Source organism: Mustelus asterias, unplaced genomic scaffold, assembly GCF_964213995.1.
Source record: "Mustelus asterias unplaced genomic scaffold, sMusAst1.hap1.1 HAP1_SCAFFOLD_2323, whole genome shotgun sequence".
Lineage (NCBI taxonomy): Eukaryota > Metazoa > Chordata > Chondrichthyes > Carcharhiniformes > Triakidae > Mustelus > Mustelus asterias.
Window position 1 is genome coordinate 26137 of NW_027592268.1, and position 16620 is coordinate 42756.

At 53.4% G+C, this 16620-nt stretch overlaps 1 protein-coding gene across 1 annotated transcript in view; it reads left to right on the top strand.

The window, feature by feature from the left end:
• LOC144489579 (rho guanine nucleotide exchange factor 1-like) overlaps positions 1-16620 on the top strand; it is a gene marked incomplete at both ends in the record, with an annotated part of 56062 nt that overhangs the window by 26004 nt on the left and 13438 nt on the right. The window contains 5 exon segments of the mRNA XM_078207438.1: positions 3568-3735; positions 6329-6416; positions 6950-7060; positions 7822-7898; positions 9279-9470. Coding sequence (XP_078063564.1) covers positions 3568-3735; positions 6329-6416; positions 6950-7060; positions 7822-7898; positions 9279-9470 — 636 coding nt within the window.

Genomic DNA, 16620 nt, shown 5'->3' on the forward strand with positions numbered 1-16620 from the left:
CTCCCCTTTCTCTGCCCCCCTCCCCTTTCTCTGCCCCCCTCCCCTTTCTCTGCCCCTCTCCCCTTTCTCTGCCCCTCTCCCCTTTCTCTGCCCCTCTCCCCTTTCTCTGCCCCTCTCCCCTTTCTCTGCCCCTCTCCCCTTTCTCTGCCCCTCTCCCCTTTCTCTGCCCCTCTCCCCTTTCTCTGCCCCCTCCCCTTTCTCTGCCCCCTCCCCTTTCTCTGCCCCCTCCCCTTTCTCTGCCCCTCTCCCCTTTCTCTGCCCCTCTCCCCTTTCTCTGCCCCTCTCCCCTTTCTCTGCCCCTCTCCCCTTTCTCTGCCCCTCTCCCCTTTCTCTGCCCCTCTCCCCTTTCTCTGCCCCTCTCCCCTTTCTCTGCCCCTCTCCCCTTTCTCTGCCCCTCTCCCCTTTCTCTGCCCCTCTCCCCTTTCTCTGCCCCTCTCCCCTTTCTCTGCCCCTCTCCCCTTTCTCTGCCCCTCTCCCCTTTCTCTGCCCCTCTCCCCTTTCTCTGCCCCTCTCCCCTTTCTCTGCCCCTCTCCCCTTTCTCTGCCCCTCTCCCCTTTCTCTGCCCCTCTCCCCTTTCTCTGCCCCTCTCCCCTTTCTCTGCCCCTCTCCCCTTTCTCTGCCCCTCTCCCCTTTCTCTGCCCCTCTCCCCTTTCTCTGCCCCTCTCCCCTTTCTCTGCCCCTCTCCCCTTTCTCTGCCCCTCTCCCCTTTCTCTGCCCCTCTCCCCTTTCTCTGCCCCTCTCCCCTTTCTCTGCCCCTCTCCCCTTTCTCTGCCCCTCTCCCCTTTCTCTGCCCCTCTCCCCTTTCTCTGCCCCTCTCCCCTTTCTCTGCCCCTCTCCCCTTTCTCTGCCCCTCTCCCCTTTCTCTGCCCCTCTCCCCTTTCTCTGCCCCTCTCCCCTTTCTCTGCCCCTCTCCCCTTTCTCTGCCCCTCTCCCCTTTCTCTGCCCCTCTCCCCTTTCTCTGCCCCTCTCCCCTTTCTCTGCCCCTCTCCCCTTTCTCTGCCCCCTCCCCTTTCTCTGCCCCTCTCCCCTTTCTCTGCCCCTCTCCCCTTTCTCTGCCCCTCTCCCCTTTCTCTGCCCCTCTCCCCTTTCTCTGCCCCTCTCCCCTTTCTCTGCCCCTCTCCCCTTTCTCTGCCCCTCTCCCCTTTCTCTGCCCCTCTCCCCTTTCTCTGCCCCTCTCCCCTTTCTCTGCCCCTCTCCCCTTTCTCTGCCCCTCTCCCCTTTCTCTGCCCCCTCCCCTTTCTCTGCCCCCTCCCCTTTCTCTGCCCCCCTCCCCTTTCTCTGCCCCCCTCCCCTTTCTCTGCCCCTCTCCCCCTTCTCTTTGCCCCTCTCCCCTTCTCTTTGCCCCTCTCCCCTTCTCTTTGCCCCTCTCCCCCTTCTCTTTGCCCCTCTCCCCCTTCTCTTTGCCCCTCTCCCCCTTCTCTTTGCCCCTCTCCCCCTTCTCTTTGCCCCTCTCCCCCTTCTCTTTGCCCCTCTCCCCTTCTCTTTGCCCCTCTCCCCTTCTCTTTGCCCCTCTCCCTCGTCTCTGTCCTGTCTCCCTGCTCTGCATCCTGCCCTCTGCTCTGCGTCTCTCCTCCTCCCTTCTCCCCCTTCTCTCTGCGTCTCTCCGACTTAGAAACATAGAAACTAGAGGCAAAAGGAGGCCATTCGGCCCTTCGAGCTGCTCCACCATTCATTTTGATCATGGCTGATCATCAAATTCAATATTCTGATCTCCCCTTTCCCTCCATATCATAGAACATAGAAAGCCACAGCACAAACAGGCCCTTCGGCCCACAAGTTGCGCCGATCACATCCCCACCTCTAGGCCTATATATAGCCCTCAATCCCATTAAATCCCATGTACTCATCCAGAAGTCTCTTAAAAGACCCCAACGAGTTTGCCTCCACCACCACCGACGTCAGCCGATTCCACTCACCCACCACCCTCTGAGTGAAAAACTTACCCCTGACATCTCCTCTGTACCTACCCCCCAGCACCTTAAACCTGTGTCCTCTCGTAGCAACCATTTCAGCCCTTGGAAATAGCCTCTGAGAGTCTACCCTATCCAGACCTCTCAACATCTTGTAAACCTCTATCAGGTCACCTCTCATCCTTCGTCTCTCCAGGGAGAAGAGACCAAGCTCCCTCAACCTATCCTCATAAGGCATGCCCCCCAATCCAGGCAACATCCTTGTAAATCTCCTCTGCACCCTTTCAATGGCTTCAACATCTTTCCTGTAATGAGGTGACCAGAACTGCGCGCAGTACTCCAAGTGGGGTCTAACCAGGGTCCTATAAAGCTGCAGCATTATCTCCCGACTCCTAAACTCAATCCCTCGATTAATGAAGGCCAGTACGCCGTACGCCTTCTTGACCGCATCCTCCACCTGCGAGGCCGATTTAAGAGTCCCTTGATCCCTTTAGCCCCGAGAGCTATATCTAATTTCTTCTTGAAATCAGACAACGTTTTGGCCTCAGCTACTTGCTGTAGGAGTGAATTCCACACATTCACCACCCTCTGGGTGAAGAAATTTCTCCTCACAGTTCTAAAAGGTTTACCCCTTACCCTCAAACTATGACCCCCTAGTTCTGGATTCCCCCACCATCGAGAACATTCTTTCCGAATCTACCTGTCTAACCCTGTTAGTATTTGATAAGTTTCTATGAGATCCCCTCTCACTCTTCTAAACTCCAATGAATATCATCTTAGTCTCTCCTCATATGACAGACCTGCTATCCCAGGAATCAGCCTGGTAAACCCTCGCTGTGCTCCCTCTATAGCAAGGACATCTTTCCTCAAATAAGGACACCAAATCTACACACAATATTCCAGGTGTGGCCTCACCAACGCCCTATATAATTGCAGCAAAACATCCCTTTCCTGATACTCAAATCCTCTCGCTATGAAGGCCAACATACCATTTGCCTTCTTTACGGCCTGCTGTACCTGCGTGCTTACTTTCAGCGACTGATGTACGAGGACACCAAGGTCTCGCTCAGTATCCACCTCTCTCAATTTACACCCATTGAAATAATAATCTGCCTTCCTATTATTGCTGCCAAAGTGGATAACCTCACATTTATCCACATTATACTGCATCTGCCATGCAGCTGCCCACTCACTCAGCCTGTCCAAATCCTGCTCAAGCATCTCTGCATCCTCCCCACAGCTCACCCACCCATCCAACTTGGTATCATCTGCAAATTTGGAGCTAATATATTCATTTCCCTCTTCCAAATCATTAATATATAATGTGAACAGTTGGGGTCCTGGTACAGATCCCCGCGGAACCCCACTAGTCACTGCCTGCCAATCAGAAAAAGATCCATTTATGCTAATACTTTGCTTCCTGTCTGCTAACCTTCTCTGGCCCTCTGCCCTTCTCTCACCAAACTTTGTCTAATACTCTCTGCCCCCGTCTCTCTTCCCCTCTGGTTCTCGCAGTTCTTGTCCCTCCCCTTTTCTCTCTCATCCTCTGTCACACACTCCCAGCCCCTCTCCGACCCTCTGCCTCTCATGCTCCTCCTCTCTCTCACGCGCCGACACTTCTAATGTCTCGAACCCTCTTTCTGTCTCTCTCACACAGATGTCCACGTACTACTACTAGATGTTTGCCTGGTCCTGATGCAAAAGGTGGATGACAAGATGGTGTTGAAGTGCCACAGCAAGAACGTGATGGGGATCTCCGACGGGAAGCAGATGCTGTCCCCCATCATCAAACTGGGCAGCGTGCTGGCGCGGGACGTCGCCACAGGTGGGCCGTGTTGCCATGGGGACGGGCGGGTTGATCAAGCTGATGTTTCCATCATTCAGGGAATACCAGTGTCGCTGGCAAAGGCCAACATTTACTGCCCAACACGAATTGAGACAGTTGGTAATGAGCTGCCATCTTGGATGCTTCCCAGTGGCTTGTGGGCCGTTCCCCAAGACAGTAAAAGTCAACTACATTGCTGAGGGTCTGGAGTCCCATGTAGGCCAAACCAGCTAAGGACGGCGGCTTTCCATCTCCAAGTATGACTCTCGGGCCTGGTTGAGTCTCGGGCTTGATTGGCGCTCGGGCCTGGTTGAGTCTCGGGCTTGATTGGCGCTCGGGCCTGGTTGACTCTCCGGCACAGTACAGAGGCCAGTGCTGCACTATCGGAGGTATTGTCTTTCAGATGAGACTGTCATGAGGCTGCTGGTGGTTAGCTGCTTACAGACTTTGTTCCCTTCAAGTGGCCAGGCAAAGAATTTTGCAGTTTAAAATCGGCCTTTATTTACAAGCTATAGACCAGGTTCCAGTACGCTTAGTGCTCCAGAGCACTGGGTACAGCTTCACACAATCTGATATGCTTTCAGATTGGATTGCAAATAATTATTTTATACCAATCAAAACTGTACATTTGAAGCAGGAGTTATCAATATCCACTCATATCTAATGACTCGAATGTGTGTGTGTTTGTGTCTGTCAGGGTGCGCGCGCCGAGCTGGTCTGAGTGCCTCTGTGTCTGCCTGTTGCCGGGGGGAGGGAGGGGGGGGTTCTGTGTGTGTGTGTGTCTCTGTGTGTGTGTCTCTGTCTCTGTGTGCGTGTGTGTTTGTCTGTGTGTGTTTGTCTGTGTGTGTTTGTCTGTGTGTGTTTGTCTGTCTCTGTGTGTGTCGCTGTGTGCGTGTCGCTGTGTGCGTGTCTCTGTGTGCGTGTCTCTGTGTGCGTGTCTCTGTGTGCGTGTCTCTGTGTGCGTGTCTCTGTGTGCGTGTCTCTGTGTGCGTGTCTCTGTGTGCGTGTCTCTGTGTGCGTGTCTCTGTGTGCGTGTCTCTGTGTGCGTGTCTCTGTGTGCGCGTCTCTGTGTGCGCGTCTCTGTGTGCGCGTCTCTGTGTGCGCGTCTCTGTGTGCGCGTCTCTGTGCGCGCGTCTCTGTGCGCGCGTCTCTGTGCGCGCGTCTCTGTGCGCGCGTCTCTGTGCGCGCGTCTCTGTGCGCGCGTCTCTGTGCGCGCGTCTCTGTGCCTGCGTGTCTGTGCGCGCGTGTCTCTGTGCGCGCGTGTCTCTGTGCGCGCGTGTCTCTGTGCGCGCGTGTCTCTGTGCGCGCGTGTCTCTGTGCGCGCGTGTCTCTGTGCGCGCGTGTCTCTGTGCGCGCGTGTCTCTGTGCGCGCGTGTCTCTGTGCGCGCGTGTCTCTGTGCGCGCGTGTCTCTGTGCGCGCGTGTCTCTGTGCGCGCGTGTCTCTGTGCGCGCGTGTCTCTGTGCGCGCGTGTCTCTGTGCGCGCGTGTCTCTGTGCGCGCGTGTCTCTGTGCGCGCGTGTCTCTGTGCGCGCGTCTCTGTGCGCGCGTCTCTGTGCGCGCGTGTCTCTGTGCGCGCGTGTCTCTGTGCGCGCGTGTCTCTGTGCGCGCGTGTCACTGTGCGCGCGTGTCACTGTGCGCGCGTGTCTCTGTGCGCGCGTGTCTCTGTGCGCGCGTGTCTCTGTGCGCGCGTGTCTCTGTGCGCGCGTGTCTCTGTGCGCGCGTGTCTCTGTGCGCGCGTGTCTCTGTGCGCGCGTGTCTCTGTGCGCGCGCGTCTCTGTGCGCGCGCGTCTCTGTGCGCGTCTGTGTGCACGCGCGTCTGTGTGTGTCTCTGTGTGTGTGTCTGTCTGTGTCTGCGTGTGTGTGTCTGTGTCTGCGTGTGCGTCTGTGTGCGTGTGTGTCTGTCTGTCTGTGTGTCTGTGTGTGTCTGTGTGTGAGTGTGTGTGACTGTCTGTGTGTCTGTGTGCGTGTCTGTGTGTGTCTGTGTGTCTGTCTGTGTCTGCGTGTGTCTGTGTCTGCGTGTGTCTGTGTCTGCGTGTGTCTGTGTCTGCATGTGTCTCTGTGTGTGTCTGTCTGTCTGCGTGTGTGTGTGTCTGCGTGTGTGTCTGCGTGTGTGTCTGCGTGTGTGTCTGCGTGTGTGTCTGCGTGCCTGTGTGTGTGTCTGCCTGTGTGTGTGTCTGTGTCTGTGTGTGTCTGTGTGTGTGTGTGTGTGTGTGTGTGTGTGTGTGTCTGTGTGTGTTTGTGTGTTTGTGTGTCTGTGTGTGTGTGTCTGTCTTTGTGTCTGTCTTTGTGTCTGTCTTTGTGTCTGTCTTTGTGTCTGTCTTTGTGTCTGTGTGTTTGTGTCTGTGTGTTTGTGTCTGTGTGTTTGTGTCTCTGTGTCTCTGTGTCTGTGTGTGTGTGTGATGATGTGGCCAGGCAGCATTTATTTGCCCGCCTTGAACCACTGCAGTGCCTGAGGTGTAGGTACATCCACTGTGTGTCTGCCTTTGTGTTGTGTGTTACTGTGGTGTGTGTTTGCCTGTGAGATAACCGATAATCAATCCCTGTAAAGCACTGTGCTTTTTGTCCTTTACACACGGCTGTGCTTGTGTTGCAGACCGCAAGGCCTTCTTCGTCCTGTTCCAGACCACCACCGGGGCGCTGATATATGAGCTGGTGGCACAGACGGTCTCTGAGAGGAAAAAGTAAGTAGCAGGTCAACAGACCCCATGGTGGGGCAGGGCTGGGTCTTGGGGGGGCTGGCGATGGGCTTCAGTCTCCCGTGGTTTTGTTAGCAACGAGGGATGGGGGCAGAAGGATGGCGGGGGAATCACCCAGAGCTTGCGATATGCAGCCCCCCCTCCCCCCCCCTACACCCTCCTCTGAGAAGCCGAGGGTGGGGGGTAGGTGGTGGGAGGCAGGGAATGTGTCTGGCTTTGATGGTGCCCCCCTTAGTCAAATAGCACATCAATTCTCGCGTGACAGATCGGATCAGATCGGAGGGGTAGCGGGTCATGGCACTGCTGCCACTGGTAATAGTGAGTGAGCCGCTGCCCCGGTGTGGGGCGGGTTGAACGGGGAGGGAGGGGGTGGGTGGGGGGGGGTGTGGGGCGGGGTGAACGGGGAGGGAGGGGGTGGGGGGGGCGGGGGGGCTGGGGCTGAACACTGAGTCAGTCACAGAGATTAGAGTGTCGCAGACATTGACTGAACCTCCCGCTTGTTCCTGTGATACCCGCAGCTGGTGCGACAAGATCCTGACCACGCAGCAAGCCCTCAGCCAGCTGAAGCCCTCACAGATGGGCAGGAATAGCCTGGTGCCGCCCATAGCCAACATGCCCCTCAGCCCCATGTAAGTCACTCAGCAGGTTGGGCACTGTCGGAGGGGAGAGGAGGGGTGGCGCGCTGCGGGTGGGAGAGTGGTAAGGGGAGCAATCCAGGGGCAATCCTGAATGGCAACAAATCACTCGATTTGATTACTAAGGGGTAAAGAATTCAAAAGGAGTAAGGTCACATCATTGACAAGGTAAATGCTGAGAGGCTGTTTCCTTGGTGAGACAGCCTAGGACCAGACGGCACCGTCTGAGAATAAAGGGGCGCCAATTTGAGACTGAAATGAGGAGGAATTTCTTCCCTCGGAGGATTGAGAGTCTTTGAACTCCTTGCTCCAGAGAGCTGCAGGGACAGTGTCCTTGTGTATATTTAACAGATAGATAGATTTTTGATCAGTATGGGAATCGAGGGTTATGGGGAAGGGGCCTCCTCCTGTTCCTGCTTCATCTGGTCTCGTGTCTCGGTGAGGCAGCGGGGGGGAGATTGGTGCCCAGTTCTGGTCTCCGTGCTGTTAATAAAGACAAGAGAAAAATGGAGGGCGGTGAGGGGGATGCTGGGAGAGAGGAGGGGTGGGGGGGGGAGAGAGGGCGGACGAGAGCGAGGGCTGGCAAGCGTTAGGGTAGGTGAGAGAGGGCAGTGGGCGGAAGGGCAAGCGCAACAACAGAACTGAGAGGTGAAAGCCCTCAGCCGTGCAACAGGACGGAGGGGCTGACTGGATTGTGGTTCTGTGTCTGTCTGCTGTTAATTGTGTTCCATCTCTCGTCTCTGGCCCAATCCCAGCATGTCATACCGGGAGCCGATGCTGAACTCTGAGAACAGCTTCCCAACTCGTGACAGAATCAACTCGGACTTCAACGGTAAGGAGGGCAAAGGTGACGAAGGAAGAGGGAGGTCTGATGTTGGGGGGGGGGGGTGTGGCTGCGGAAGCTTTAGCTGGGGTTAGCTTGGGGGGGATTGGGGAGTTTGGGGGGATTGGGGAGTTTGGGAGGGATTGGGGAGTTTGGGGGGATTGGGAAGTTTGGGGGGGATTGGGGAGTTTGGGGGCATTGGGGAGTTTGGGGGGGGATTGGGGAGTTTGGGGGGGGATTGGGGTGTTTGTGGGGGGATTGGGGTGTTTGTGGGGGGATTGGGGTGTTTGTGGGGGGATTGGGGTGTTTGTGGGGGGATTGGGGTGTTTGTGGGGGGATTGGGGAGTTGGGGGGGGATTGGGGAGTTTGCGGGGGGGGTTGGATAGTTTGGGGGGATTGGGGTGTTTGTGGGGGGATTGGGGAGTTTGGGGGGATTGGGGTGGATTGGGGAGTTTGGGAGGGATTGGGGAGATTGGGGTGTTTGTGGGTGGATTGGGGAGTTTGGGAGGGATTGGGGTGTTTGTGGGAGGTTTGGGGGGATTGGGGAGTTTGGGGGGATTGGGGAGTTTGGGGGAGGGTTGGGGAGTTTGGGGGAGTTTGGGGGGGTTGGGGAGTTTGGCGGAGGGTTGGGGAGTTTGGGGGAGGGTTGGGGAGTTTGGGGGAGGGTTGGGGAGTTTGGGGGAGTTTGGGGGGATTGGGGATTTTGGGGGGGATTGGGGAGTTTGGGGGGGATTGGGGAGTTTGGGGTGGATTGGGGAGTTTGGCAGGGGGATGCTGTACGCGATTGGGTCAGGATGGGTTGAGGACAGTGGAAAGGAGTGGGCTTGGGGTGGATTGAGAAGTTGTGGGTGAACGGTAGGGGAGTATCGGCAGAGTTTGCCATGTGGGGTATTTTGGATTGGATTGTGGTTGGTGCTGAAGGTTCCCGAGCTGCAAGATATTGTCATGGTCTCACAAACACTCCTCCCCACGACCAAATCCATGTTGCTGGGGAGTGGGAATGATTTTATTTGGGAAATTGAACTGCACGATGGACAGTGGTTAGCACGACTGCCTCGTAGCGCCAGAGAGCCGGGTTCAATTCCGGCTTCGGGTGGCTGTGTGGAGTTTGCACGTTCTGCCTGCATCTGCGTGGGTTTCCTCCGGGTGCTCCGGTTTCCTCCCACTGTCCAGAGATGTGCGGGTTAGGTGGATTGGCTGTGCTAAATTGCCCCTTAGTGTCAGGGGGACTGGCAGAGTGGGGTTACGGAGATAGGATCTGGGTGGGATTGATTCAGCGCAGGTCCGATGGGCCGAATGGCCCCTTCTGCACTGGAGGGATTCTATGATTCTATGATACACATCCCGGATCCTGTCGTCATTCCCTGTCTCCTGACTTTGTCTTCACAGTGAAGGAGAGTGACTGTGTATCACAGGACAGTGGGACTGGTGAGCTGGGTGTAGATGATCGCCCTGTCAGTGAGATGCTGGGACAGAGTGTGGGCCAAGCACTGACCGACCTCCTCAAGGCCAACGAGGTAGATCTGACCAAACTGGCCTCAGGACCATCGGAGCACGTTGCAGATGAAGCATTGGAGGATGGTGAGAGCCGATCGGCATGATTCCTGTTCATCTCCTGCACGCATCCCAGCCCACCCGCTGCCCCCCCCCCCAACCCCCGGCTCGGTCACGCCTCCGGGTCGGTCACCCCTCCCCACTGCCCCCCCCCAACCCCCGGCTCGGTCACGCCTCCGGCTTGATCACCCCTCCCCACTGTCCACCCCCCACCCCGACTCGGTTGCTCCCCTGTTCGCTGCGCACCACCGCCCCCCCCCCGCCCCCCACCCTTCCTGTATGAACGGTTGCCCCCTCTGACTCAAGCACACACCCAGTCACACATAAACTCAACCACACACACACTCTGTCGCTCTATTTCACACACACTCATACCCACACTCTCTCATGCACATTCACTCACGCACACACACTCACTCACTCGCGAACACACACACATTCACTCACTCACACATTCACTCTCACTCACACACACATTCACTCACTCACTCGCACACACACATTCATTCACTCACTCGCACACACACACATTCACTCACTCACACATTCACTCTCACTCACACACACATTCATTCACTCACTCGCACACACACACATTCACTCACTCACTCGCACACACACACATTCACTCACTCACTCGCACACACACACACATTCACTCACTCACTCGCACACACACACATTCACTCACTTGCACACACACACATTCACTCACTCACTCGCACACACACATTCACTCACTCACTCGCACACACACATTCACTCACTCACACACTCACTCACACACATTCACTCACTCACTCGCACACACATTCACTCACACACACACATTCACTCACTCACTCACTCACACACACATTCACTCACACACACACATTCACTCACTCACTCGCACACACACATTCACTCACTCACTCGCACACACACACATTCACTCACTCACTCGCACACACACATTCACTCACTCACACACACACATTCACTCACTCACTCGCACACACACACATTCACTCACTCACTCGCACACACACACATTCACTCACTCACTCACACACACACATTCACTCACACACTCGCACACACACACATTCACTCACACACTCGCACACACACACATTCACTCACTCACTCGCACACACACATTCACTCACTCACACACACACATTCACTCACTCACTCACTCTCACTCACACACATTCACTCACTCACTCGCACACACATTCACTCACTCACTCACACACATTCACTCACACACACACATTCACTCACTCACTCGCACACACACATTCACTCACTCACTCGCACACACACATTCACTCACACACTCGCACACACACACACACATTCACTCACTCACTCACACACATTCACTCACTCACTCGCACACACACACACATTCACTCACTCACTCACACATTCACTCACTCACTCGCGCACACACATTCACTCACTCACTCGCACACACACATTCACTCACTCACTCACACACACATTCACTCACTCACTCGCGCACACACCCATTCACTCACTCACTCTCACACACATTCACTCACTCACTCGCACACACACACATTCACTCACTCACTCGCATACACACACATTCACTCACTCACTCGCACACACATTCACTCACTCACTCGCACACACATTCACTCACTCACTCGCACACACACATTCACACTCACTCGCACACACACATTCACACTCACTCGCACACACATTCACACTCACTCGCACACACATTCACACTCACTCGCACACACACACATTCACTCACTCACTCGCATACACACACATTCACTCACTCACTCGCATACACACACATTCACTCACTCACTCGCACACACACACATTCACTCACTCACTCGCACACACATTCACTCACTCACTCGCACACACACACATTCACTCACTCACTCGCACACACATTCACTCACTCACTCGCATACACACACATTCACTCACTCACTCGCACACACATTCACTCACTCGCACACACACACATTCACTCACTCACTCGCACACACACACATTCACTCACTCACTCGCACACACACACATTCACTCACTCACTCGCACACACACACATTCACTCACTCACTCATACACACACATTCACTCACTCACTCGCATACACACACATTCACTCACTCACTCGCACACACACACATTCACTCACTCACTCGCACACACACACATTCACTCACTCACTCGCACACACACACATTCACTCACTCACTCGCACACACACACATTCACTCACTCACTCGCACACACACACATTCACTCACTCACTCACATACACACACATTCACTCACTCGCACACACACACATTCACTCACTCACTCGCACACACACATTCACTCACTCACTCACATACACACACATTCACTCACTCACTCGCGCACACACACATTCACTCACTCACTCGCACACACACATTCACTCACTCACTCGCACACACACACATTCACTCACTCACTCACATACACACACATTCACTCACTCACTCGCATACACACACATTCACTCACTCACTCGCACACACACACATTCACTCACTCACTCGCGCACACATTCACTCACTCACTCGCACACACATTCACTCACTCACTCGCACACACACATTCACACTCACTCGCACACACACATTCACACTCACTCGCACACACATTCACACTCACTCGCACACACATTCACACTCACTCGCACACACACACATTCACTCACTCACTCGCATACACACACATTCACTCACTCACTCGCATACACACACATTCACTCACTCACTCGCACACACACACATTCACTCACTCGCACACACATTCACTCACTCACTCGCACACACACACATTCACTCACTCACTCGCACACACATTCACTCACTCACTCGCATACACACACATTCACTCACTCACTCGCACACACATTCACTCACTCGCACACACACACATTCACTCACTCACTCGCACACACACACATTCACTCACTCACTCGCACACACACACATTCACTCACTCACTCGCACACACACACATTCACTCACTCACTCACATACACACACATTCACTCACTCACTCGCATACACACACATTCACTCACTCACTCGCACACACACACATTCACTCACTCACTCGCACACACACACATTCACTCACTCACTCGCACACACACACATTCACTCACTCACTCGCACACACACACATTCACTCACTCACTCGCACACACACACATTCACTCACTCACTCACATACACACACATTCACTCACTCGCACACACACACATTCACTCACTCACTCGCACACACACATTCACTCACTCACTCACATACACACACATTCACTCACTCACTCGCGCACACACACATTCACTCACTCACTCGCACACACACATTCACTCACTCACTCGCACACACACACATTCACTCACTCACTCACATACACACACATTCACTCACTCACTCGCATACACACACATTCACTCACTCACTCGCACACACACACATTCACTCACTCACTCGCGCACACACACATTCACTCACTCACTCACATACACACACATTCACTCACTCACTCGCATACACACACATTCACTCACTCACTCACATACACACACATTCACTCACTCACTCGCACACACACACATTCACTCACTCACTCGCACACACACATTCACTCACTCACTCGCACACACACATTCACTCACTCACTCGCACACACATTCACTCACTCACTCACTCACACACACACACATTCACTCACTCACTCGCACACACACATTCACTCACTCACACACACACATTCACTCACTCACTCGCACACACACATTCACTCACTCACTCGCACACACATTCACTCACTCACTCGCACACACACACATTCACTCACTCACTCGCACACACATTCACTCACTCACTCGCATACACACACATTCACACTCACTCGCACACACACACATTCACTCACTCACTCGCACACACACATTCACTCACTCACTCGCACACACATTCACTCACTCACACACACACACATTCACTCACTCACTCGCACACACACATTCACTCACTCACTCGCACACACATTCACTCACTCACTCACTCACACACACACACATTCACTCACTCACTCGCACACACACATTCACTCACTCACACACACACATTCACTCACTCACTCGCACACACACATTCACTCACTCACTCGCACACACATTCACTCACTCACTCGCACACACACACATTCACTCACTCACTCGCATACACACACATTCACACTCACTCGCATACACACACATTCACTCACTCACTCGCATACACACACATTCACTCACTCACTCGCACACACACACATTCACTCACTCACTCGCACATACATTCACTCACTCACTCGCATACACACACATTCACTCACTCGCACACACACACATTCACTCACTCACTCGCATACACACACATTCACTCACTCACTCGCACACACATTCACTCACTCACTCGCACACACACACATTCACTCACTCACTTGCACACATTCACTCACTCACTCGCATACACACACATTCACTCACTCACTCGCACACACACATTCACTCACTCACTCGCATACACACACATTCACTCACTCGCACACACACACATTCACTCACTCACTCACATACACACACATTCACTCACTCACTCACTCGCATACACACACATTCACTCACTCACTCGCACACACACACATTCACTCACTCACTCGCATACACACACATTCACTCACTCACTCGCACATACATTCACTCACTCACTCGCACACACACACATTCACTCACTCACTCGCATACACACACATTCACTCACTCACTCGCACATACATTCACTCACTCACTCGCATACACACACATTCACTCACTCACTCGCACACACACACATTCACTCACTCACTCGCGCACACACACATTCACTCACTCACTCGCATACACACACATTCACTCACTCACTCGCGCACACACACACATTCACTCACTCACTCGCACACACATTCACTCACTCACTCGCACACACACACATTCACTCACTCACTCGCGCACACACACACATTCACTCACTCACTCGCACACACATTCACTCACTCACTCGCACACACACACATTCACTCATTCTCTCGCACACACATTCACTCACTCACTCGCACACACACACATTCACTCACTCACTCACATACACACACATTCACTCACTCACTCGCACATACATTCACTCACTCACTCGCATACACACACATTCACTCACTCACTCGCACACACACACATTCACTCACTCACTCGCATACACACACATTCACTCACTCACTCGCACACACACATTCACTCACTCACTCGCACACACACACATTCACTCACTCACTCGCACACACACACATTCACTCACTCGCATACACACACATTCACTCACTCACTCGCACACACACACATTCACTCACTCACTCGCACACACATTCACTCACTCACTCGCACACACATTCACTCACTCACTCGGACACACACACATTCACTCACTCACTCGCATGCACACACATTCACTCACTCACTCGCACATACATTCACTCACTCACTCGCATACACACACATTCACTCACTCACTCGCATACACACACATTCACTCACTCACTCGCATACACACACATTCACTCACTCACTCGCACACACACACATTCACTCACTCACTCGCATACACACACATTCACTCACTCACTCGCACACACACACATTCACTCACTCACCAGCACACACACACATTCACTCACTCGCACACACACACATTCACTCACTCGCATACACACACATTCACTCACTCACTCGCATACACACACATTCACTCACTCACTCGCATACACACACATTCACTCACTCACTCGCACACACACACATTCACTCACTCACTCGCATACACACACATTCACTCACTCACTCGCACACACACACATTCACTCACTCACTCGCATACACACACATTCACTCACTCACTCGCGTACACACACATTCACTCACTCACTCGCACATAGATTCACTCACTCACTCGCATACACACACATTCACTCACTCACTCGCATACACACACATTCACTCACTCACTCGCATACACACACATTCACTCACTCACTCGCACACACACATTCACTCACTCACTCGCATACACACACATTCACTCACTCACTCGCACACACACACATTCACTCACTCACTCGCATACACACACATTCACTCACTCGCATACACACACATTCACTCACTCACTCGCATACACACACATTCACTCACTCACTCGCACACACACACATTCACTCACTCACTCGCACACACACACATTCACTCACTCACTCGCATACACACACATTCACTCACTCACTCGCGCACACACACACATTCACTCACTCACTCGCACACACACACATTCACTCACTCACTCGCACACACACACATTCACTCACTCACTCGCACACACACACATTCACTCACTCACTCGCGCACACACACATTCACTCACTCACTCGCACACACACACATTCACTCACTCACTCGCACACACACACATTCACTCACTCACTTGCATACACACACATTCACTCACTCACTCGCACACACACACATTCACTCACTCACTCGCACACACACACATTCACTCACTCACTCACATACACACACATTCACTCACTCACTCGCATACACACACATTCACTCACTCGCACACACACACATTCACTCACTCACTCGCATACACACACATTCACTCACTCGCACACACACACATTCACTCACTCACTCGCACACACACACATTCACTCACTCACTCACATACACACACATTCACTCACTCACTCGCATACACACACATTCACTCACTCACTCGCACACACACACATTCACTCACTCACTCGCACACACACACATTCACTCACTCACTCGCACACACACACATTCACTCACTCACTCGCATACACACAAATTCACTCACTCACTCGCATGCACACACATTCACTCACTCACTCGCATACACACACATTCACTCACTCACTCGCACACACACACATTACTCACTCACTCACATACACACACATTCACTCACTCACTCGCACACACACACATTCACTCACTCACTCGCACACACATTCGCTCACTCACTCGCTCACACACACATT